The following is a 25,768-nucleotide window of genomic DNA, read 5'->3' on the forward strand; positions in this document are numbered from 1 at the left end:
TGGGGGAGGAGGGACAGAGAGAGAAAGAGGGGGAGGGGGACAGAGAGAGAAAGAGGGGGAGGGGGACAGAGAGAGAAAGAGGGGGAGGGGGACAGAGAGAGAAAGAGGGGGAGGGGGACAGAGAGAGAAAGAGGGGGAGGGGGGGCAGAGAGAGAGGGGGAGGGGGGGGCAGAGAGAGAAAGAGGGGGGGGGGGGGGAGTGGGACAGAGACCGAGACCGAGACAGGCAGAGAGGGGGAGAGAGTGTGAAATTGGAAGCCAGCGGTGAGAGACGGGGATACCCTATCGGACGACAAGCTTTCTCTCTCTTTCTTTCCCTGTCCCGGGCGGTGGGGAGAGGAGTTGTTGGAAGGGCGAGTCCTCACCTGTTGATACTGAGAGTATTTGATGGGGTCCTTCTCGAAAATCTCGTAGGTCTGAGACTCTAGGTTGTCCATGAGAGGCTGGAGGGAGAGAGAGAGAGAGTGTAAAAATGATGCTTTGCTTCAGACACCTACAGAGGGGGAGAAGGCAGTGATTTGCTGCCCGGGTCTTTTAGTGGGACGTGGGCTTTGAACGATCGGTGCAGCATCGATCGGGAGTGAAGAGGGCCAATGGGGTCTCAGGAAGTCCAGGCCTCCCAAAGCGACTATCACTTTGTGCACCAACTCGCGTTCATACAGCTGCCTGTAACGTCGTTAAAACTTCCCAAGGAGCTTCACAGGAGCGTAAATCAGACATAAATTGGACACTGAGCCACACAAGGAGATATTAGCACAGGTGACCAAAAGCTTGGTCTAAGAGTTGGGTTTTCTGGAGGGTCTTAAAGGAGCAGGGTTAAAGCAGGAGCACAAGTTGCACCAAATGGGCTTGTATTCCCGAGTTTAGACGGTGGAGGGGGGATCCAATCGAGGTGTTCGTTTACGTGCGACCAGTGAGGTGTCCTGGGGAGCTGTCAGCTCCTGGATCCTGGCTCGTTGCCTCGGGCAACTCTGCAGCAAATTCCCACCTCACCTTGGGCTCGGGTTCCTGCTCCTGATCAACGTCCACATTCGTTCATGGGATGTGGGTGTCGCTGGTGAGGCCGGCATTTATTGCCCATCCCTGATTGCCCCTTGAGAAGGTGGTGGGTGAGCCGCCTTCTTGAACCGCTGCAGTCCGTGTGGTGAAGGTTCTCCCACAGTGCTGTTAGGAAGGGAGTTCCAGGATTTTGACCCAGCGACGATGAAGGAACGGCGATATATTTCCAAGTCGGGATGGCGTGTGACTTGGAGGGGAACGTGCAGGTGGTGTTGTTCCCATGTGCCTGCTGCTCTTGTCCTTCTAGGTGGTGGAGGTCGCGGGTTTGGAAGGTGCTGTCGGAGAAGCCTTGGCGAGTTGCTGTGGATGGGACACACTGCACTGCACGTACGGAGGAGGAGGGGCAGGCGGTGACCAGACCAGGTACAATATCCTGCACAGTCTCAGGACTGGGCTCCCGACACACAGCACGGCCGAGAATCGTGGAACTGGGGGGGGTGGGGGGGGGGGAATACTCGGGCGGGAGATGCGACTGACCTGTAGGGGACACTGCAGGTAGTCCTCGTAACCCTTGGCGAAAGCTTCGTAGGAGTTGGGCGGAGGCCGGTGATGATTCAGGTACTCCAGGTACTGCAGGTAGGAGCGGAACTCCTTCTCCGAATGGCGGTTCGAGCCGGTGATGACAAACTGAACCTCCAGCTAAAAGAGAGACACGGAATAAACATCAACAACGGACTCCTGGTCTCGGACTGCCAGTGTGGACGGGGAGTGTGAACGGACTCCTGGTCTGTGAATCCCCCGATCTAACGGTGTGGAGGGAGAGTGTGAACGGACTCCTGGTCTGTGAATCCCCCGATCTAACGGTGTGGAGGGAGAGTGTGAACGGACTCCTGGTCTGTGAATCCCCCGATCTAACGGTGTGGAGGGAGAGTGTGAACGGACTCCTGGTCTGTGAATCCCCCGATCTAACGGTGTGGAGGGAGAGTGTGAACGGACTCCTGGTCTGTGAATCCCCCGATCTAACGGTGTGGACGGGGAGTGTGAACGGGCTCCTGGTCTGTGAATCCCCCGATCTAACGGTGTGGAGGGAGAGTGTGAACGGACTCCTGGTCTGTGAATCCCCCGATCTAACGGTGTGGAGGGAGAGTGTGAACGGACTCCTGGTCTGTGAATCCCCCGATCTAACGGTGTGGACGGGGAGTGTGAACGGACTCCTGGTCTGTGAATCCCCCGATCTAACGGTGTGGACGGGGAGTGTGAACGGACTCCTGGTCTGTGAATCCCCCGATCTAACGGTGTGGAGGGAGAGTGTGAACGGACTCCTGGTCTGTGAATCCCCCGATCTAACGGTGTGGAGGGAGAGTGTGAACGGACTCCTGGTCTGTGAATCCCCCGATCTAACGGTGTGGACAGGGAGTGTGAACGGACTCCTGGTCTGTGAATCCCCCGATCTAACGGTGTGGAGGGAGAGTGTGAACGGACTCCTGGTCTGTGAATCCCCCGATCTAACGGTGTGGACGGAGAGTGTGAACGGACTCCTGGTCTGTGAATCCCCCGATCTAACGGTGTGGAGGGAGAGTGTGAACGGACTCCAGGTCTGTGAATCCCCCGATCTAACGGTGTGGAGGGAGAGTGTGAACGGACTCCTGGTCTGTGAATCCCCCGATCTAACGGTGTGGAGGGAGAGTGTGAACGGACTCCTGGTCTGTGAATCCCCCGATCTAACGGTGTGGACGGAGAGTGTGAACGGACTCCTGGTCTGTGAATCCCCCGATCTAACGGTGTGGAGGGAGAGTGTGAACGGACTCCTGGTCTGTGAATCCCCCGATCTAACGGTGTGGAGGGAGAGTGTGAACGGACTCCTGGTCTGTGAATCCCCCGATCTAACGGTGTGGACGGGGAGTGTGAACGGACTCCTGGTCTGTGAATCCCCCGATCTAACAGTGTGGACGGGGAGTGTGAACGGACTCCTGGTCTGTGAATCCCCCGATCTAACGGTGTGGACGGGGAGTGTGAACGGACTCCTGGTCTGTGAATCCCCCGATCTAACGGTGTGGAGGGAGAGTGTGAACGGACTCCTGGTCTGTGAATCCCCCGATCTAACGGTGTGGACGGGGAGTGTGAACGGACTCCTGGTCTGTGAATCCCCCGATCTAACGGTGTGGACGGGGAGTGTGAACGGACTCCTGGTCTGTGAATCCCCCGATCTAACGGTGTGGACGGGGAGTGTGAACGGACTCCTGGTCTGTGAATCCCCCGATCTAACGGTGTGGAGGGAGAGTGTGAACGGACTCCTGGTCTGTGAATCCCCCGATCTAACGGTGTGGAGGGAGAGTGTGAACGGACTCCTGGTCTGTGAATCCCCCGATCTAACGGTGTGGAGGGAGAGTGTGAACGGACTCCTGGTCTGTGAATCCCCCGATCTAACGGTGTGGACGGAGAGTGTGAACGGACTCCTGGTCTGTGAATCCCCCGATCTAACGGTGTGGAGGGAGAGTGTGAACGGACTCCTGGTCTGTGAATCCCCCGATCCAACGGTGTGGACGGGGAGTGTGAACGGACTCCTGGTCTGTGAATCCCCCGATCTAACGGTGTGGAGGGAGAGTGTGAACGGACTCCTGGTCTGTGAATCCCCCGATCTAACGGTGTGGAGGGAGAGTGTGAACGGACTCCTGGTCTGTGAATCCCCCGATCTAACGGTGTGGAGGGAGAGTGTGAACGGACTCCTGGTCTGTGAATCCCCCGATCTAACGGTGTGGAGGGAGAGTGTGAACGGACTCCTGGTCTGTGAATCCCCCGATCTAACGGTGTGGACGGGGAGTGTGAACGGACTCCTGGTCTGTGAATCCCCCGATCTAACGGTGTGGACGGGGAGTGTGAACGGACTCCTGGTCTGTGAATCCCCCGATCTAACGGTGTGGACGGGGAGTGTGAACGGACTCCAGGTCTGTGAATCCCCCGATCTAACGGTGTGGACGGGGAGTGTGAACGGACTCCTGGTCTGTGAATCCCCCGATCTAACGGTGTGGAGGGAGAGTGTGAACGGACTCCTGGTCTGTGAATCCCCCGATCTAACGGTGTGGACGGAGAGTGTGAACGGACTCCTGGTCTGTGAATCCCCCGATCTAACGGTGTGGAGGGAGAGTGTGAACGGACTCCTGGTCTGTGAATCCCCCGATCTAACGGTGTGGACGGAGAGTGTGAACGGACTCCTGGTCTGTGAATCCCCCGATCTAACGGTGTGGAGGGAGAGTGTGAACGGACTCCTGGTCTGTGAATCCCCCGATCTAACGGTGTGGACGGGGAGTGTGAACGGACTCCTGGTCTGTGAATCCCCCGATCTAACGGTGTGGACGGGGAGTGTGAACGGACTCCTGGTCTGTGAATCCCCGATCTAACGGTGTGGAGGGAGAGTGTGAACGGACTCCTGGTCTGTGAATCCCCCGATCTAACGGTGTGGACGAGGAGTGTGAACGGACTCCTGGTCTGTGAATCCCCCGATCTAACGGTGTGGAGGGAGAGTGTGAACGGACTCCTGGTCTGTGAATCCCCCGATCTAACGGTGTGGAGGGGGAGTGTGAACGGACTCCTGGTCTGTGAATCCCCCGATCTAACGGTGTGGAGGGAGAGTGTGAACGGACTCCTGGTCTGTGAATCCCCCGATCTAACGGTGTGGAGGGAGAGTGTGAACGGACTCCTGGTCTGTGAATCCCCCGATCTAACGGTGTGGAGGGAGAGTGTGAACGGACTCCTGGTCTGTGAATCCCCCGATCTAACGGTGTGGAGGGAGAGTGTGAACGGACTCCTGGTCTGTGAATCCCCCGATCTAACGGTGTGGAGGGAGAGTGTGAACGGACTCCTGGTCTGTGAATCCCCCGATCTAACGGTGTGGAGGGAGAGTGTGAACGGACTCCTGGTCTGTGAATCCCCCGATCTAACAGTGTGGAGGGAGAGTGTGAACGGACTCCTGGTCTGTGAATCCCCCGATCTAACGGTGTGGACGGAGAGTGTGAACGGACTCCTGGTCTGTGAATCCCCCGATCTAACGGTGTGGAGGGAGAGTGTGAACGGACTCCTGGTCTGTGAATCCCCCGATCTAACGGTGTGGAGGGAGAGTGTGAACGGACTCCTGGTCTGTGAATCCCCCGATCTAACGGTGTGGAGGGAGAGTGTGAACGGACTCCTGGTCTGTGAATCCCCCGATCTAACGGTGTGGACGGGGAGTGTGAACGGACTCCTGGTCTGTGAATCCCCCGATCTAACGGTGTGGACGGGGAGTGTGAACGGACTCCTGGTCTGTGAATCCCCCGATCTAACGGTGTGGAGGGAGAGTGTGAACGGACTCCTGGTCTGTGAATCCCCCGATCTAACGGTGTGGACGGGGAGTGTGAACGGACTCCAGGTCTGTGAATCCCCCGATCTAACGGTGTGGACGGGGAGTGTGAACGGACTCCTGGTCTGTGAATCCCCCGATCTAACGGTGTGGACGGAGAGTGTGAACGGACTCCTGGTCTGTGAATCCCCCGATCTAACGGTGTGGACGGGGAGTGTGAACGGACTCCTGGTCTGTGAATCCCCCGATCTAACGGTGTGGAGGGGGAGTGTGAACGGACTCCTGGTCTGTGAATCCCCCGATCTAACGGTGTGGACGGAGAGTGTGAACGGACTCCTGGTCTGTGAATCCCCCGATCTAACGGTGTGGACGGGGAGTGTGAACGGACTCCTGGTCTGTGAATCCCCCGATCTAACGGTGTGGACGGAGAGTGTGAACGGACTCCTGGTCTGTGAATCCCCCGATCTAACGGTGTGGAGGGAGAGTGTGAACGGACTCCTGGTCTGTGAATCCCCCGATCTAACGGTGTGGAGGGGGAGTGTGAACGGACTCCTGGTCTGTGAATCCCCCGATCTAACGGTGTGGAGGGAGAGTGTGAACGGACTCCTGGTCTGTGAATCCCCCGATCTAACAGTGTGGACGGGGAGTGTGAACGGACTCCTGGTCTGTGAATCCCCCGATCTAACGGTGTGGACGGGGAGTGTGAACGGACTCCTGGTCTGTGAATCCCCCGATCTAACGGTGTGGACGGGGAGTGTGAACGGACTCCTGGTCTGTGAATCCCCCGATCTAACGGTGTGGAGGGAGAGTGTGAACGGACTCCTGGTCTGTGAATCCCCCGATCTAACGGTGTGGAGGGGGAGTGTGAACGGACTCCAGGTCTGTGAATCCCCCGATCTAACGGTGTGGAGGGGAGTGTGAACGGACTCCTGGTCTGTGAATCCCCCGATCTAACGGTGTGGACGGGGAGTGTGAACGGACTCCTGGTCTGTGAATCCCCCGATCTAACGGTGTGGACGGGGAGTGTGAACGGACTCCTGGTCTGTGAATCCCCCGATCTAACGGTGTGGACGGGGAGTGTGAACGGACTCCTGGTCTGTGAATCCCCCGATCTAACGGTGTGGAGGGAGAGTGTGAACGGACTCCTGGTCTGTGAATCCCCCGATCTAACGGTGTGGAGGGAGAGTGTGAACGGACTCCTGGTCTGTGAATCCCCCGATCTAACGGTGTGGAGGGAGAGTGTGAACGGACTCCTGGTCTGTGAATCCCCCGATCTAACGGTGTGGAGGGAGAGTGTGAACGGACTCCTGGTCTGTGAATCCCCCGATCTAACGGTGTGGAGGGAGAGTGTGAACGGACTCCTGGTCTGTGAATCCCCCGATCTAACGGTGTGGAGGGAGAGTGTGAACGGACTCCTGGTCTGTGAATCCCCCGATCTAACGGTGTGGAGGGAGAGTGTGAACGGACTCCTGGTCTGTGAATCCCCCGATCTAACGGTGTGGAGGGAGAGTGTGAACGGACTCCTGGTCTGTGAATCCCCCGATCTAACGGTGTGGAGGGAGAGTGTGAACGGACTCCTGGTCTGTGAATCCCCCGATCTAACGGTGTGGAGGGAGAGTGTGAACGGACTCCAGGTCTGTGAATCCCCCGATCTAACGGTGTGGAGGGAGAGTGTGAACGGACTCCTGGTCTGTGAATCCCCCGATCTAACGGTGTGGACGGGGAGTGTGAACGGACTCCTGGTCTGTGAATCCCCCGATCTAACGGTGTGGACGGGGAGTGTGAACGGACTCCTGGTCTGTGAATCCCCCGATCTAACGGTGTGGACGGGGAGTGTGAACGGACTCCAGGTCTGTGAATCCCCCGATCTAACGGTGTGGACGGGGAGTGTGAACGGACTCCTGGTCTGTGAATCCCCCGATCTAACGGTGTGGAGGGAGAGTGTGAACGGACTCCTGGTCTGTGAATCCCCGATCTAACGGTGTGGAGGGGGAGTGTGAACGGACTCCTGGTCTGTGAATCCCCCGATCTAACGGTGTGGAGGGAGAGTGTGAACGGACTCCAGGTCTGTGAATCCCCCGATCTAACGGTGTGGAGGGAGAGTGTGAACGGACTCCTGGTCTGTGAATCCCCCGATCTAACGGTGTGGACGGAGAGTGTGAACGGACTCCTGGTCTGTGAATCCCCCGATCTAACGGTGTGGAGGGAGAGTGTGAACGGACTCCTGGTCTGTGAATCCCCCGATCTAACGGTGTGGAGGGGGAGTGTGAACGGACTCCTGGTCTGTGAATCCCCCGATCTAACGGTGTGGAGGGAGAGTGTGAACGGACTCCTGGTCTGTGAATCCCCCGATCTAACGGTGTGGAGGGAGAGTGTGAACGGACTCCTGGTCTGTGAATCCCCCGATCTAACGGTGTGGACGGGGAGTGTGAACGGACTCCTGGTCTGTGAATCCCCCGATCTAACGGTGTGGAGGGAGAGTGTGAACGGACTCCTGGTCTGTGAATCCCCCGATCTAACGGTGTGGAGGGAGAGTGTGAACGGACTCCTGGTCTGTGAATCCCCCGATCTAACGGTGTGGAGGGAGAGTGTGAACGGACTCCTGGTCTGTGAATCCCCGATCTAACGGTGTGGAGGGAGAGTGTGAACGGACTCCTGGTCTGTGAATCCCCGATCTAACGGTGTGGACGGGGAGTGTGAACGGACTCCTGGTCTGTGAATCCCCCGATCTAACGGTGTGGACGGGGAGTGTGAACGGACTCCTGGTCTGTGAATCCCCCGATCTATCGGTGTGGACGGGGAGTGTGAACGGACTCCTGGTCTGTGAATCCCCCGATCTAACGGTGTGGAGGGAGAGTGTGAACGGACTCCTGGTCTGTGAATCCCCCGATCTAACGGTGTGGAGGGAGAGTGTGAACGGACTCCAGGTCTGTGAATCCCCCGATCTAACGGTGTGGAGGGAGAGTGTGAACGGACTCCAGGTCTGTGAATCCCCCGATCTAACGGTGTGGACGGGGAGTGTGAACGGACTCCTGGTCTGTGAATCCCCCGATCTAACGGTGTGGAGGGGGAGTGTGAACGGACTCCTGGTCTGTGAATCCCCCGATCTAACGGTGTGGAGGGAGAGTGTGAACGGACTCCTGGTCTGTGAATCCCCCGATCTAACGGTGTGGACGGAGAGTGTGAACGGACTCCTGGTCTGTGAATCCCCCGATCTAACGGTGTGGACGGGGAGTGTGAACGGACTCCTGGTCTGTGAATCCCCCGATCTAACGGTGTGGAGGGAGAGTGTGAACGGACTCCTGGTCTGTGAATCCCCCGATCTAACGGTGTGGAGGGAGAGTGTGAACGGACTCCTGGTCTGTGAATCCCCCGATCTAACGGTGTGGACGAGGAGTGTGAACGGACTCCTGGTCTGTGAATCCCCCGATCTAACGGTGTGGAGGGAGAGTGTGAACGGACTCCTGGTCTGTGAATCCCCCGATCTAACGGTGTGGAGGGAGAGTGTGAACGGACTCCAGGTCTGTGAATCCCCCGATCTAACGGTGTGGAGGGAGAGTGTGAACGGACTCCTGGTCTGTGAATCCCCCGATCTAACGGTGTGGACGGGGAGTGTGAACGGACTCCTGGTCTGTGAATCCCCCGATCTAACGGTGTGGAGGGAGAGTGTGAACGGACTCCTGGTCTGTGAATCCCCCGATCTAACGGTGTGGAGGGAGAGTGTGAACGGACTCCTGGTCTGTGAATCCCCCGATCTAACGGTGTGGAGGGAGAGTGTGAACGGACTCCTGGTCTGTGAATCCCCCGATCTAACGGTGTGGACGGGGAGTGTGAACGGACTCCTGGTCTGTGAATCCCCCGATCTAACGGTGTGGACGGAGAGTGTGAACGGACTCCTGGTCTGTGAATCCCCCGATCTAACGGTGTGGACGGGGAGTGTGAACGGACTCCTGGTCTGTGAATCCCCCGATCTAACGGTGTGGAGGGAGAGTGTGAACGGACTCCTGGTCTGTGAATCCCCCGATCTAACGGTGTGGAGGGAGAGTGTGAACGGACTCCTGGTCTGTGAATCCCCCGATCTAACGGTGTGGACGGGGAGTGTGAACGGACTCCTGGTCTGTGAATCCCCCGATCTAACGGTGTGGAGGGAGAGTGTGAACGGACTCCTGGTCTGTGAATCCCCCGATCTAACGGTGTGGAGGGAGAGTGTGAACGGACTCCTGGTCTGTGAATCCCCCGATCTAACGGTGTGGAGGGGGAGTGTGAACGGACTCCTGGTCTGTGAATCCCCCGATCTAACGGTGTGGAGGGAGAGTGTGAACGGACTCCTGGTCTGTGAATCCCCCGATCTAACGGTGTGGAGGGAGAGTGTGAACGGACTCCTGGTCTGTGAATCCCCCGATCTAACGGTGTGGACGGGGAGTGTGAACGGACTCCTGGTCTGTGAATCCCCCGATCTAACGGTGTGGAGGGAGAGTGTGAACGGACTCCTGGTCTGTGAATCCCCCGATCTAACGGTGTGGAGGGAGAGTGTGAACGGACTCCTGGTCTGTGAATCCCCCGATCTAACGGTGTGGACGGGAGTGTGAACGGACTCCAGGTCTGTGAATCCCCCGATCTAACGGTGTGGAGGGAGAGTGTGAACGGACTCCTGGTCTGTGAATCCCCCGATCTAACGGTGTGGAGGGAGAGTGTGAACGGACTCCTGGTCTGTGAATCCCCCGATCTAACGGTGTGGAGGGAGAGTGTGAACGGACTCCTGGTCTGTGAATCCCCCGATCTAACGGTGTGGAGGGAGAGTGTGAACGGACTCCTGGTCTGTGAATCCCCCGATCTAACGGTGTGGAGGGAGAGTGTGAACGGACTCCAGGTCTGTGAATCCCCCGATCTAACGGTGTGGACGGGGAGTGTGAACGGACTCCTGGTCTGTGAATCCCCCGATCTAACGGTGTGGAGGGAGAGTGTGAACGGACTCCTGGTCTGTGAATCCCCCGATCTAACGGTGTGGAGGGAGAGTGTGAACGGACTCCTGGTCTGTGAATCCCCCGATCTAACGGTGTGGAGGGAGAGTGTGAACGGACTCCTGGTCTGTGAATCCCCCGATCTAACGGTGTGGACGGGGAGTGTGAACAGACTCCTGGTCTGTGAATCCCCCGATCTAACGGTGTGGAGGGAGAGTGTGAACGGACTCCTGGTCTGTGAATCCCCCGATCTAACGGTGTGGAGGGAGAGTGTGAACGGACTCCTGGTCTGTGAATCCCCCGATCTAACGGTGTGGAGGGAGAGTGTGAACGGACTCCTGGTCTGTGAATCCCCGATCTAACGGTGTGGAGGGAGAGTGTGAACGGACTCCATGGTCTGTGAATCCCCCGATCTAACGGTGTGGACGGGGAGTGTGAACGGACTCCTGGTCTGTGAATCCCCCGATCTAACGGTGTGGACGGGGAGTGTGAACGGACTCCTGGTCTGTGAATCCCCCGATCTAACGGTGTGGAGGGAGAGTGTGAACGGACTCCTGGTCTGTGAATCCCCGATCTAACGGTGTGGACGGGAGAGTGTGAACGGACTCCTGGTCTGTGAATCCCCCGATCTAACGGTGTGGAGGGAGAGTGTGAACGGACTCCAGGTCTGTGAATCCCCCGATCTAACGGTGTGGACGGGGAGTGTGAACGGACTCCTGGTCTGTGAATCCCCCGATCTAACGGTGTGGACGGGGAGTGTGAACGGACTCCTGGTCTGTGAATCCCCCGATCTAACGGTGTGGAGGGAGAGTGTGAACGGACTCCTGGTCTGTGAATCCCCCGATCTAACGGTGTGGACGGGGAGTGTGAACGGACTCCTGGTCTGTGAATCCCCCGATCTAACGGTGTGGAGGGGGAGTGTGAACGGACTCCTGGTCTGTGAATCCCCCGATCTAACGGTGTGGAGGGAGAGTGTGAACGGACTCCTGGTCTGTGAATCCCCCGATCTAACGGTGTGGAGGGAGAGTGTGAACGGACTCCTGGTCTGTGAATCCCCCGATCTAACGGTGTGGACGGGGAGTGTGAACGGACTCCTGGTCTGTGAATCCCCCGATCTAACGGTGTGGAGGGAGAGTGTGAACGGACTCCTGGTCTGTGAATCCCCCGATCTAACGGTGTGGAGGGAGAGTGTGAACGGACTCCTGGTCTGTGAATCCCCCGATCTAACGGTGTGGACGGGGAGTGTGAACGGACTCCTGGTCTGTGAATCCCCCGATCTAACGGTGTGGAGGGAGAGTGTGAACGGACTCCTGGTCTGTGAATCCCCCGATCTAACGGTGTGGACGGGGAGTGTGAACGGACTCCTGGTCTGTGAATCCCCCGATCTAACGGTGTGGAGGGAGAGTGTGAACGGACTCCTGGTCTGTGAATCCCCCGATCTAACGGTGTGGACGGGAGAGTGTGAACGGACTCCTGGTCTGTGAATCCCCCGATCTAACGGTGTGGAGGGAGAGTGTGAACGGACTCCTGGTCTGTGAATCCCCCGATCTAACGGTGTGGAGGGAGAGTGTGAACGGACTCCTGGTCTGTGAATCCCCCGATCTAACGGTGTGGACGGGGAGTGTGAACGGACTCCTGGTCTGTGAATCCCCCGATCTAACGGTGTGGACGGGGAGTGTGAACGGACTCCTGGTCTGTGAATCCCCCGATCTAACGGTGTGGACGGGGAGTGTGAACGGACTCCTGGTCTGTGAATCCCCCGATCTAACGGTGTGGAGGGGGAGTGTGAACGGACTCCTGGTCTGTGAATCCCCCGATCTAACGGTGTGGAGGGAGAGTGTGAACGGACTCCTGGTCTGTGAATCCCCCGATCTAACGGTGTGGACGGGGAGTGTGAACGGACTCCTGGTCTGTGAATCCCCCGATCTAACGGTGTGGAGGGAGAGTGTGAACGGACTCCTGGTCTGTGAATCCCCCGATCTAACGGTGTGGAGGGGGAGTGTGAACGGACTCCTGGTCTGTGAATCCCCCGATCTAACGGTGTGGAGGGAGAGTGTGAACGGACTCCTGGTCTGTGAATCCCCCGATCTAACGGTGTGGAGGAGAGTGTGAACGGACTCCTGGTCTGTGAATCCCCCGATCTAACGGTGTGGACGGGGAGTGTGAACGGACTCCTGGTCTGTGAATCCCCCGATCTAACGGTGTGGACGGGGAGTGTGAACGGACTCCTGGTCTGTGAATCCCCCGATCTAACGGTGTGGAGGGAGAGTGTGAACGGACTCCTGGTCTGTGAATCCCCCGATCTAACGGTGTGGAGGGAGAGTGTGAACGGACTCCTGGTCTGTGAATCCCCCGATCTAACGGTGTGGAGGGAGAGTGTGAACGGACTCCTGGTCTGTGAATCCCCCGATCTAACGGTGTGGAGGGAGAGTGTGAACGGACTCCTGGTCTGTGAATCCCCCGATCTAACGGTGTGGAGGGAGAGTGTGAACGGACTCCTGGTCTGTGAATCCCCCGATCTAACGGTGTGGACGGGGAGTGTGAACGGACTCCTGGTCTGTGAATCCCCCGATCTAACGGTGTGGACGGGGAGTGTGAACGGACTCCTGGTCTGTGAATCCCCCGATCTAACGGTGTGGAGGGAGAGTGTGAACGGACTCCTGGTCTGTGAATCCCCCGATCTAACGGTGTGGAGGGAGAGTGTGAACGGACTCCTGGTCTGTGAATCCCCCGATCTAACGGTGTGGACGGGGAGTGTGAACGGACTCCTGGTCTGTGAATCCCCCGATCTAACGGTGTGGAGGGAGAGTGTGAACGGACTCCTGGTCTGTGAATCCCCCGATCTAACGGTGTGGAGGGAGAGTGTGAACGGACTCCTGGTCTGTGAATCCCACGATCTAACGGTGTGGAGGGAGAGTGTGAACGGACTCCTGGTCTGTGAATCCCCCGATCTAACGGTGTGGAGGGAGAGTGTGAACGGACTCCTGGTCTGTGAATCCCCCGATCTAACGGTGTGGAGGGAGAGTGTGAACGGACTCCTGGTCTGTGAATCCCCCAATCTAACGGTGTGGAGGGAGAGTGTGAACGGACTCCTGGTCTGTGAATCCCCCGATCTAACGGTGTGGACGGGGAGTGTGAACGGACTCCTGGTCTGTGAATCCCCCGATCTAACGGTGTGGAGGGAGAGTGTGAACGGACTCCTGGTCTGTGAATCCCCGATCTAACGGTGTGGAGGGAGAGTGTGAACGGACTCCTGGTCTGTGAATCCCCCGATCTAACGGTGTGGACGGGGAGTGTGAACGGACTCCTGGTCTGTGAATCCCCCGATCTAACGGTGTGGAGGGAGAGTGTGAACGGACTCCTGGTCTGTGAATCCCCCGATCTAACGGTGTGGACGGGGAGTGTGAACGGACTCCTGGTCTGTGAATCCCCCGATCTAACGGTGTGGAGGGAGAGTGTGAACGGACTCCAGGTCTGTGAATCCCCCGATCTAACGGTGTGGAGGGAGAGTGTGAACGGACTCCTGGTCTGTGAATCCCCCGATCTAACGGTGTGGAGGGAGAGTGTGAACGGACTCCTGGTCTGTGAATCCCCCGATCTAACGGTGTGGACGGGGGAGTGTGAACGGACTCCTGGTCTGTGAATCCCCCGATCTAACGGTGTGGACGGGGAGTGTGAACGGACTCCTGGTCTGTGAATCCCCCGATCTAACGGTGTGGAGGGAGAGTGTGAACGGACTCCTGGTCTGTGAATCCCCCGATCTAACGGTGTGGAGGGAGAGTGTGAACGGACTCCTGGTCTGTGAATCCCCCGATCTAACGGTGTGGACGGGGAGTGTGAACGGACTCCTGGTCTGTGAATCCCCCGATCTAACGGTGTGGAGGGAGAGTGTGAACGGACTCCTGGTCTGTGAATCCCCCGATCTAACGGTGTGGAGGGAGAGTGTGAACGGACTCCTGGTCTGTGAATCCCCCGATCTAACGGTGTGGAGGGAGAGTGTGAACGGACTCCTGGTCTGTGAATCCCCCGATCTAACAGTGTGGAGGGAGAGTGTGAACGGACTCCTGGTCTGTGAATCCCCCGATCTAACGGTGTGGACGGGGAGTGTGAACGGACTCCTGGTCTGTGAATCCCCCGATCTAACGGTGTGGACGGAGAGTGTGAACGGACTCCTGGTCTGTGAATCCCCCGATCTAACGGTGTGGACGGAGAGTGTGAACGGACTCCTGGTCTGTGAATCCCCCGATCTAACGGTGTGGAGGGAGAGTGTGAACGGACTCCAGGTCTGTGAATCCCCCGATCTAACGGTGTGGAGGGAGAGTGTGAACGGACTCCAGGTCTGTGAATCCCCCGATCTAACGGTGTGGAGGGAGAGTGTGAACGGACTCCTGGTCTGTGAATCCCCCGATCTAACGGTGTGGAGGGAGAGTGTGAACGGACTCCAGGTCTGTGAATCCCCCGATCTAACGGTGTGGAGGGAGAGTGTGAACGGACTCCAGGTCTGTGAATCCCCCGATCTAACGGTGTGGACGGGGAGTGTGAACGGACTCCAGGTCTGTGAATCCCCCGATCTAACGGTGTGGAGGGAGAGTGTGAACGGACTCCTGGTCTGTGAATCCCCCGATCTAACGGTGTGGACGGAGAGTGTGAACGGACTCCTGGTCTGTGAATCCCCCGATCTAACGGTGTGGAGGGAGAGTGTGAACGGACTCCAGGTCTGTGAATCCCCCGATCTAACGGTGTGGACGGAGAGTGTGAACGGACTCCTGGTCTGTGAATCCCCCGATCTAACGGTGTGGAGGGGGAGTGTGAACGGACTCCTGGTCTGTGAATCCCCCGATCTAACGGTGTGGAGGGAGAGTGTGAACGGACTCCTGGTCTGTGAATCCCCCGATCTAACGGTGTGGACGGAGAGTGTGAACGGACTCCTGGTCTGTGAATCCCCCGATCTAACGGTGTGGACGGAGAGTGTGAACGGACTCCAGGTCTGTGAATCCCCCGATCTAACGGTGTGGACGGAGAGTGTGAACGGACTCCTGGTCTGTGAATCCCCCGATCTAACGGTGTGGACGGGGAGTGTGAACGGACTCCTGGTCTGTGAATCCCCCGATCTAACGGTGTGGACGGAGAGTGTGAACGGACTCCTGGTCTGTGAATCCCCCGATCTAACGGTGTGGAGGGAGAGTGTGAACGGACTCCTGGTCTGTGAATCCCCCGATCTAACGGTGTGGAGGGAGAGTGTGAACGGACTCCTGGTCTGTGAATCCCCGATCTAACGGTGTGGAGGGAGAGTGTGAACGGACTCCTGGTCTGTGAATCCCCCGATCTAACGGTGTGGAGGGAGAGTGTGAACGGACTCCTGGTCTGTGAATCCCCCGATCTAACGGTGTGGACGGGGAGTGTGAACGGACTCCTGGTCTGTGAATCCCCCGATCTAACGGTGTGGAGGGAGAGTGTGAACGGACTCCTGGTCTGTGAATCCCCCGATCTAACGGTGTGGACGGAGAGTGTGAACGGACTCCTGGTCTCGGATCAATCGATCGGGACGTTACCTTGAAGAGCCTGTAGATGAGGTTTTGGTGCATTTTCGAGAGGACTGGAAACCCTTTCTTATTGGTCAGGAAGATGCTGGTGGGCAGGATTGCAGCCTTGATTGGCTCCCCGAGCCAGCGGTCCAGGATGCTGTCGGATGGCAAATCGGGCCCCACATCGAGAGCTGAAAACAAGCGACACAGATCGGTGAGGCAAGGGCCCTGGCTCCATCCCCTGCCTGTGCAGAGTTACTGACCCCACACCCGGGGTGTGGGACTGAGCCTCTCGTACAGCGAGTGGAAGGCCCAGGAGGAACAGACAGCTGAATAACAAGCACTGGAGAAGCTGGGATTGTTCTCCTCAGAGCAGAGAAGGTTAAGGGGAGATTTGATCGAGGGATTCAAAATCAGGAAGGGTTTTGAGAGAGTAAATAAGGAGAAACTGTTTCCAGGGGGGCAGGAGGGTCGGGAACCAGAGGACACGGATTTAAGGCGATCGGGGAAAGAGCCAGAGGGGGAGATGAGGAGAATGTTTTTTTACGCAGTGAGTTGTGATGATCTGGAATTCGCTGCCTGAAAGGGCGGTGGAAGCAGATTCAATAATAACTTTCAAAAGGGGAATCGGAGAAATACTGGAAGGGAAAAAATTTACAGGGAGACGGGGAAAGAGCAGGGGGAGTGGGACTGATTGGATTGATCTTTCAAAGAGCCAGCACAGGCCCGATGGGCTGAATGGCCTCCTCCTGTGCTGCATCATTCACAGGACCAGGTTTCTGCCACTAGGGGCACCGAATGCCACGGCTGAGGTAAGGAGCAGGAGGAGGCCATTCAGCCCCTCGAGCCTATTACACAGGAACAGGAGGAGGCCGTTCAGCCCCTCGAGCCTATTACACAGGAACAGGAGGAGGCCATTCAGCCCCTCGGGCCTATTACACAGGAACAGGAGGAGGCCATTCAGCCCCTCGGGCCTGTTACACAGGAACAGGAGGAGGCCATTCAGCCCCTCGGGCCTGTTCCATCCTTCAATTAACGGGTCTTTTTCCGGGTGGCAGGCAGTGACTAGTGGGGTATCGCAGGGATCAGTGCTTGGGCCCCAGCTATTCACAATATATATCAATGATTTGGATGAGGGAACGGAATGAAACATTTCCGAGTTTGCAGACGACACAAAGCTGGGGTGGAACGTGAGCTGTGAGGAGGATGCAAAGAGGCTCCAATGTGATTTAGACAAGTTGGGTGAGTGGGCAAGAACATGGCAGATGCAGTATAATGTGGATAAATGTGAGGTTATCCACTTTGGTTGTAAAAACAGAAAGGCAGATTATTATCTGAATGGTGATAGATTGGGAAAAGGGGAGGTGCAACGAGACCTGGGTGTCCTTGTACACCAGTCGCTGAAAGCGAGCTTTCAGGTGCAGCAAGCAGTTAGGAAGGCGAATGGTATGTTGGCCTTCATTGCAAGAGGATTTGAGTGCAGGAGCAGGGATGTCTTCCTGCAGTTATACCGGGCCTTGGTGAGACCACATCTGGAGTATTGTGTGCAGTTTTGGTCTCCTTATCTGAGGAAGGATGTCCTTACCATGGAGGGAGTGCAGTGAAGGTTTACCAGACTGATTCCTGGGATGGCAGGACTGACGTATGAGGAGAGATTGGGTCGACTAGGCCTATATTCACTAGAGTTTAGAAGAATGAGAGGTGATCTCATCGAAACATATAAAATTCTAACAGGACTAGACAGACTAGATGCAGGGAGGATGTTCCCGATGGCTGGGGAGTCCAGAACCAGGGGTCACAGTCTCAGGATACGGGGTCGGCCATTTAGAACTGAGATGAGGAGAAATTTCTTCACTCAGAGGGTGGTGAACCTGTGGAATTCTCTACCACAGAAGGCAGTGGAGGCTAAGTCACTGATTATATTCAAGAAGGAGATCGAGATATTTCTTAATGCTAAAGGGATCAAGGGATATGGGGAAAAAGCGGGAACAGGGTACTGAGTTAGACGATCAGCCATGATCATTTTGAATGGCGGAGCAGGCCCGAGGGGCCGAATGGCCTACTCTTGCTCCTATTTTCGATGTTTCTATGATTCAATTAGATCAGGGCTGATCTGTACCATAACTCCATTTACCTGCCTTGGTTCTGTAACCCTCGATACCCGACAAAAATATCTATTGATCTCAGTCTTGAAACCTCCAATCGACCCCCGGCCTCCACAGCTTTTTGGGTGGGTGGGGGGGGGGGGGAAAAGAGAGTTCCAGATTCCCACTCCCCTTTGTGTGATGAAGTGCTTCCTGACATCACCCCTGAACGGCCTGGCTCTAATTTTAAGGTTCTGCCCCCTTGTTCGGGACTCCCCCCACCAGAGGAAATAGTTTCTCTCCATCGACCCTATCAAATCCTTTAATCATCTTAAACACCTCCATTAGATCACCCCTTAATCTTCGACACTCGAGGGAACCGATCGAACCTTTTCAATCGACTGAACTGCTCCAACTTCATCCCCATTTATTTTTTGTGCATATGGAAGGGGGAAGATTACGACAAAAAGGCTTCATTGGTTATCCCACTCTGTCTCCCCCACCCCCTCACATCAACTCCCATTTATACAGGGCCTTTAACGTAGTAAAACATCCCCAAGGTGCTTCACAGGAGCCTAAATCAGACAGAATTTGACCCCGAGCCCCATGAGGAGATATCAGGACAGGCGACCAAAAGCTCGGTCAACGAGGAGGTTTTAAGGAGGGTCTTAAAGGAGGAGAGAGAGGGGGAGAGGTTTAGGGAGGGAATTCCAGAGCTCAGGGCCCCGGGCAGCTGAAGGCACGGCCGCCAATGGTGGAGCGATGGGAATCGGGGATGTGCAAGAGGCCGGAATTGGAGGAGCGCAGTGATCTCGGAGGGTCGTAGGGGCTGGAGGAGGTTACAGAGATAGGGAGGGGGGGCGAGGGCCATGGAGGGATTTGAAAACAAGGATGGGGAGAATTTTAATATCGAGCCGATGCCTGAGACTCACCGAGTGCAATTCTCTTGTTGTAGTCACACAGGGAACGCAAATGGTGCCACCTGGAACAGAGATAGAAAGAAACAGAGTGAAAGCTCGGGTTTACAGAGCATACTAATGGCAACAGATATCTCCGATTCATTCTTCCCAATGTCAGAGAGAGAGGAGCCCCTCCATCCCCCTCCGACTGGGGCTGGAATTCACTTCAAGTCCCAGAGGGTGAGAGATCAGTGTCTGATCCACTGGGGGAGAGGGGACTGAGAGACACCAGTCAGTGCACAGATATCTCCCTGAGAGAGAGAGGGACTGAGAGACACCAGTCAGTGTACAGATATCTCCCTGAGAGAGAGGGGACTGAGAGACACCAGTCAGTGTACAGATATCTCCCTGAGAGAGAGGGGGACTGAGAGACACCAGTCAGTGTACAGATATCTCCCTGAGAGAGAGGGGACTGAGAGACACCAGTCAGTGTACAGATATCTCCCTGAGAGAGAGGGACTGAGAGACACCAGTCAGTGTACAGATATCTCCCTGAGAGAGAGAGGGACTGAGAGACACCAGTCAGTGTACAGATATCTCCCTGAGAGAGAGGGGACTGAGAGACACCAGTCAGTGTACAGATATCTCCCTGAGAGAGAGGGGACTGAGAGACACCAGTCAGTGCACAGATATCTCCCTGAGAGAGAGAGGGACTGAGAGACACCAGTCAGTGTACAGATATCTCCCTGAGAGAGAGGGGACTGAGAGACACCAGTCAGTGTACAGATATCTCCCTGAGAGAGAGGGGACTGAGAGACACCAGTCAGTGTACAGATATCTCCCTGAGAGAGAGGGGACTGAGAGACACCAGTCAGTGTACAGATATCTCCCTGAGAGAGAGGGGGACTGAGAGACACCAGTCAGTGTACAGATATCTCCCTGAGAGAGAGGGGACTGAGAGACACCAGTCAGTGTACAGATATCTCCCTGAGAGAGAGGGGACTGAGAGACACCAGTCAGTGTACAGATATCTCCCTGAGAGAGAGAGGACTGAGAGACACCAGTCAGTGTACAGATATCTCCCTGAGAGAGAGGGGACTGAGAGACACCAGTCAGTGTACAGATATCTCCCTGAGAGAGAGAGGACTGAGAGACACCAGTCAGTGTACAGATATCTCCCTGAGAGAGAGGGGACTGGGAGACACCAGTCAGTGTACAGATATCTCCCTGAGAGGGGACTGAGAGACACCAGTCAGTGTACAGATATCTCCCTGAGAGAGAGGGGACTGAGAGACACCAGTCAGTGTACAGATATCTCCCTGAGAGAGAGGGACTGAGAGACACCAGTCAGTGTACAGATATCTCCCTGAGAGAGAGAGGGACTGAGAGACACCAGTCAGTGTACAGATATCTCCCTAAGAGAGAGAGGGGACTGAGAGACACCAGTCAGTGTACAGATATCTCCCTGAGAGAGAGAGGGGACTGAGAGACACCAGTCAGTGTACAGATATCTCCCTGAGAGAGAGGGACTGAGAGACACCAGTCAGTGTACAGATATCTCCCTGAGAGAGAGGGACTGAGAGACACCAGTCAGTGTACAGATATCTCCCTGAGAGAGAGAGGGGACTGAGAGACACCAGTCAGTGTACAGATATCTCCGAGAGAGAGGGACTGAGAGACACCAGTCAGTGTACAGATATCTCCCTGAGAGAGAGGGGACTGAGAGACACCAGTCAGTGTACAGATATCTCCCTGAGAGAGAGAGGGGACTGAGAGACACCAGTCAGTGTACAGATATCTCCCTGAGAGAGAGGGGACTGAGAGACACCAGTCAGTGTACAGATATCTCCCTGAGAGAGAGGGACTGAGAGACACCAGTCAGTGTACAGATATCTCCCTGAGAGAGAGGGGACTGAGAGACACCAGTCAGTGTACAGTGTACAGTGGTCAGATGGGCAGAACAGTGGCAAATGGAATTTAACCCGGAAAAGTGCGAGGTGATGCACTTTGGAGGGACTAACAAGGCAAGGGAATACACAATGAATGGGAGGACCCTGGGCAAGACAGAGGGTCAGAGGGATCTTGGTGTGCAAGTTCACAGATCCCTGAAGGCGGCGGAACAGGTAGATAAGGTGGTAAAGAAGGCATATGGGATACTTGCCTTTATTAGCCGAGGCATAGAATATAAGAGCAAGGAGGTTATGATGGAGCTGTATAAAACACTGGTTAGGCCACAGCTGGAGTACTGTGTGCAGTTCTGGTCGCCACACTACAGGAAGGATGTGATCGCTTTGGAGAGGGTGCAGAGGAGATTCACCAGGATGTTACCAGGGCTGGAGCGCTTCAGCTATGAAGAGAGACTGGGAAGATTGGGTTTGTTTTCCTTGGAGCAGAGGAGGCTGAGGGGGGACATGATTGAGGTGTACAAAATTATGAGGGGCACAGATAGGATGGATACTAAGGAGCTCTTTCCCTTCGTTGAGGGTTCTATAACAAGGGGACATAGATTCAAGGTAAAAGGCGGGAGGTTTAGAGGGGATTTGAGAAAGAACTTTTTCACCCAGAGGGTGGTTGGAGTCTGGAACTCACTGCCTGAAAGGGTTGTGGAGGCAGTAACCCTCACAACATTCAAGAAGCATTTGGATGAGCACTTGAAATGCCATAGCATACAAGGCTACGGACCAAATGCTGGAATATGGGAGTAGAGTAGACAGGGCTGATGGCCGGCGCGGACACGATGGGCCGAAGGGCCTCTATCCGTGCTGTATAACTCTATGACTCTATATCTCCCTGAGAGAGAGGGACTGAGAGACACCAGTCAGTGTACAGATATCTCCCTGAGAGAGAGGGACTGAGAGACACCAGTCAGTGTACAGATATCTCCCTGAGAGAGGGGACTGAGAGACACCAGTCAGTGTGCAGATATCTCCCCGAGAGAGAGGGACTGAGAGACACCAGTCAGTGTACAGATATCTCCCTGAGAGAGAGGGACTGAGAGACACCAGTCAGTGTGCAGATATCTCCCCGAGAGAGAGGGACTGAGAGACACCAGTCAGTGCACAGATATCACCCTGAGAGAGAGGGACTGAGAGAGACCAGTCAGTGTACAGATATCTCCCTGAGAGAGAGGGGACTGAGAGACACCAGTCAGTGCACAGATATCTCCCTGAGAGAGAGGGGACTGAGAGACACCAGTCAGTGTACAGATATCTCCCTGAGAGAGAGGGGACTGAGAGACACCAGTCAGTGTACAGATATCTCCGAGAGAGAGGGACTGAGAGACACCAGTCAGTGTGCAGATATCTCCCTGAGAGAGAGGGACTGAGAGACACCAGTCAGTGCACAGATATCTCCCTGAGAGAGAGGGACTGAGAGAGACCAGTCAGTGTACAGATATCTCCCTGAGAGAGAGGGACTGAGAGACACCAGTCAGTGTACAGATATCTCCCTGAGAGAGAGAGGGGACTGAGAGACACCAGTCAGTGTACAGATATCTCCCTGAGAGAGAGAGGGGACTGAGAGACACCAGTCAGTGTACAGATATCTCCCTGAGAGAGAGGGGACTGAGAGACACCAGTCAGTGTACAGATATCTCCCTGAGAGAGAGGGGACTGAGAGACACCAGTCAGTGTACAGATATCTCCCTGAGAGAGGGGGGACTGAGAGACACCAGTCAGTGTACAGATATCTCCCTGAGAGAGAGGGGACTGAGAGACACCAGTCAGTGTGCAGATATCTCCCTGAGAGAGAGGGGACTGAGAGACACCAGTCAGTGTGCAGATATCTCCCTGAGAGAGAGGGGACTGAAAGACACCAGTCAGTGTACAGATATCTCCCTGAGAGAGAGGGGACTGAGAGACACCAGTCAGTGTGCAGATATCTCCCTGAGAGAGGGGGGACTGAGAGACACCAGTCAGTGTACAGATATCTCCCTGAGAGAGAGGGGACTGAGAGACACCAGTCAGTGTACAGATATCTCCCTGAGAGAGAGGGGACTGAGAGACACCAGTCAGTGTACAGATATCTCCCTGAGAGAGGGGGGACTGAGAGACACCAGTCAGTGTACAGATATCTCCCTGAGAGAGGGGACTGAGAGACACCAGTCAGTGTACAGATATCTCCCTGAGAGAGGGGGGACTGAGAGACACCAGTCAGTGTACAGATATCTCCCTGAGAGAGGGGGGACTGAGAGACACCAGTCAGTGTACAGATATCTCCCTGAGAGAGGGGGGACTGAGAGACACCAGTCAGTGTACAGATATCTCCCTGAGAGAGGGGGGACTGAGAGACACCAGTCAGTGTACAGATATCTCCCTGAGAGAGAGGGGGGACTGAGAGACACCAGTCAGTGTACAGATATCTCCCTGAGAGAGAGGGGACTGAGAGACACCAGTCAGTGTACAGATATCTCCCTGAGAGAGGGGGGGACTGAGAGACACCAGTCAGTGTACAGATATCTCCCTGAGAGAGGGGGACTGGGACACCAGTCAGTGTACAGATATCTCCCTGAGAGAGGGGGGGACTGAGAGACACCAGTCAGTGTACAGATATCTCCCTGAGAGAGGGGGGGACTGAGAGACACCAGTCAGTGTACAAGATATCTCCCTGAGAGAGAGGGGACTGAGAGACACCAGTCAGTGTACAGATATCTCCCTGAGAGAGGGGGGGACTAAGGGACACCAGTCAGTGTACAGATATCTCCCTGAGAGAGAGGGGACTGAGAGACACCAGTCAGTGTACAGATATCTCCCTGAGAGAGGGGGGGACTGAGAGACACCAGTCAGTGTACAGATATCTCCCTGAGAGAGGGGGACTGGGACACACTGATTCTCTTATCACCAGCGATGGAAAGGAGCCTCGTGTAACCAGCTCTCCACCAACGCTCCATGTGAACTCACTGATCTGAAAAAGACTGACTGTGACATACCCTGGGACCAAGGCAAACTTAAAATTGATTTAAATTTGCTATTTATGCTTTGCTCTTCTTATTTGGGCTTCAGAGAAACTGCAGATCCCTCCACTACTGCACTCGGGGAAATTCACACTGTATTTTTTTGAAAAAATTCCTTCCTGGGATGTGGTCAGCACTGGCATTTGTTGCTCCTGCTCTCTTTCCCTCGTCGGCCACGGCAGACAGTCAAGAGGCAACGCCACAGAAGGCCCATGCCTGCGTTTGAACCAACCAACACCGCACGTTTGTATTCGAATTGAGTAGCTCTGGTGGGCATTTGTTTTCAGACACATTGACAAGCAACAAAAATGATTTGGAAAGTTCTCTCTGAAAGGGAGGGACGCTGGTTTCTAACCGAGTTTAACACAAGACGGGCTGGTCAAACACGCGGGTTCGAACAGAGCAACACCGCACGTTTGTATTCGAATTGAGTAGCACTGGTGGGCGTCCTTATTGGACAAGCTGAGTTTTCAACAAAAACAAGCAACAAAAATGAATCGGAAGGTTCTCCCAGAGGGAAGCTGGTTTTTAACCCCTTGTGTATAACGACAGGAGAGGAAATCAACACCGGTCCTAATTTATCACACGTCCCTCCAGTAACGGGGAAACCAAAAAGTTACCACAGCCAAGTCTTCTCTTCCTCGCTGTAATCTTCCGAGCGGAGAACAGGGTCATTCTCGACTATATCTTCCCGCATGTCCTCCCATGATATCAGAGGTACCCTGATCCAGAACTGAGGGGGAGACACGAGGTGAATCTCAGTCAACTGACATAGACCAAAACACAAACAACAGAAAGGGACCCCAATACACTGTCCCATCAAACACTCCCAGGGCAGGTACAGGGTTAGATACAGAGTAAAGCTCCCTCTACACTGTCCCATCAAACACTCCCAGGGGAGGTACAGGGTTAGATACAGAGTAAAGCTCCCTCTACACTGTCCCATCAAACACTCCCAGGGTCAGGTACAGGATTAGATACAGAGTAAAGCTCCCTCTACACTGTCCCATCAAACACTCCCAGGGGAGGTACAGGGTTAGATACAGAGTAAAGCTCCCTCTACACTGTCCCATCAAACACTCCCAGGGTCAGGTACAGGATTAGATACAGAGTAAAGCTCCCTCTACACTGTCCCATCAAACACTCCCAGGGGAGGTACAGGGTTAGATACAGAGTAAAGCTCCCTCTACACTGTCCCATCAAACACTCCCAGGGTCAGGTACAGGATTAGATACAGAGTAAAGCTCCCTCTACACTGTCCCATCAAACACTCCCAGGGTCAGGTACAGGGTTAGATACAGAGTAAAGCTCCCTCTACACTGTCCCATCAAACACTCCCAGGGTCAGGTACAGGGTTAGATACAGAGTAAAGCTCCCTCTACACTGTCCCATCAAACACTCCCAGGGTCAGGTACAGGGTTAGATACAGAGTAAAGCTCCCTCTACACTGTCCCATCAAACACTCCCAGGGCAGGTACAGCACGGGTTAGATACTCACGATGGTGGAGTGGTGTCCGGTCAGGAGGTGATTGAGCAGGATCCTGGCGAGGTTACTGTTGTTGGACTGACGGAGCGGGATCAGGAATGCCGGAACGCCCAGGTAGGCTGCGAAATTCAGCTCCTGCAACAGAGCCTAAGAGGGGAGTGGGGGGGGGGAAGGATTAAATCTGAGAAGTCGTCCAGTGTCTCCCTCACCGCAGCCTGATAGAGAAGCTCAGTAACGTTCCCCGAACCCCTTCACGCACCTTGGATGGGCAGTCAATGATGTTATGGCTGGAAATGCAGCAGCCATCTTGCTCACTATTTCAGCCATCTTTCCATTAATATAGATTGTAAACAGCTGAGGCCCAAGCACTGATCCCTGCGATACCCCACTAGTTACAGCCTGTCAACCTGAGAATGACCCGTTTATTCCTACTCTCTGTTTTCTGTCCGTTAACCAATCCTCTATCCTCGCTAATACATTACCCCCGACCCCATGAGCCCCATCTCGTGTAACAACCTTTTATGTGGCACC

General features: G+C 55.3%; 1 protein-coding gene across 1 annotated transcript; it reads right to left on the reverse strand.

Moving 5' to 3' along the window:
- Positions 1-280: 280 nt before the first annotated feature.
- On the reverse strand, positions 281-25,384 carry prmt5 (protein arginine methyltransferase 5; the record flags this gene model as incomplete). Its single annotated transcript, XM_067977750.1, has 6 exons — positions 281-442; positions 1,536-1,697; positions 15,845-16,008; positions 18,834-18,883; positions 24,372-24,484; positions 25,250-25,384. Coding segments are annotated over 6 exons (786 nt in total), but the record flags the coding sequence as incomplete, so codon positions are not given.
- Between the last annotated feature and the right edge of the window lie 384 nt (positions 25,385-25,768).

This window comes from Heptranchias perlo, unplaced genomic scaffold (assembly GCF_035084215.1).
Source record: "Heptranchias perlo isolate sHepPer1 unplaced genomic scaffold, sHepPer1.hap1 HAP1_SCAFFOLD_1764, whole genome shotgun sequence".
In the NCBI taxonomy this organism is placed as follows: domain Eukaryota; kingdom Metazoa; phylum Chordata; class Chondrichthyes; order Hexanchiformes; family Hexanchidae; genus Heptranchias; species Heptranchias perlo.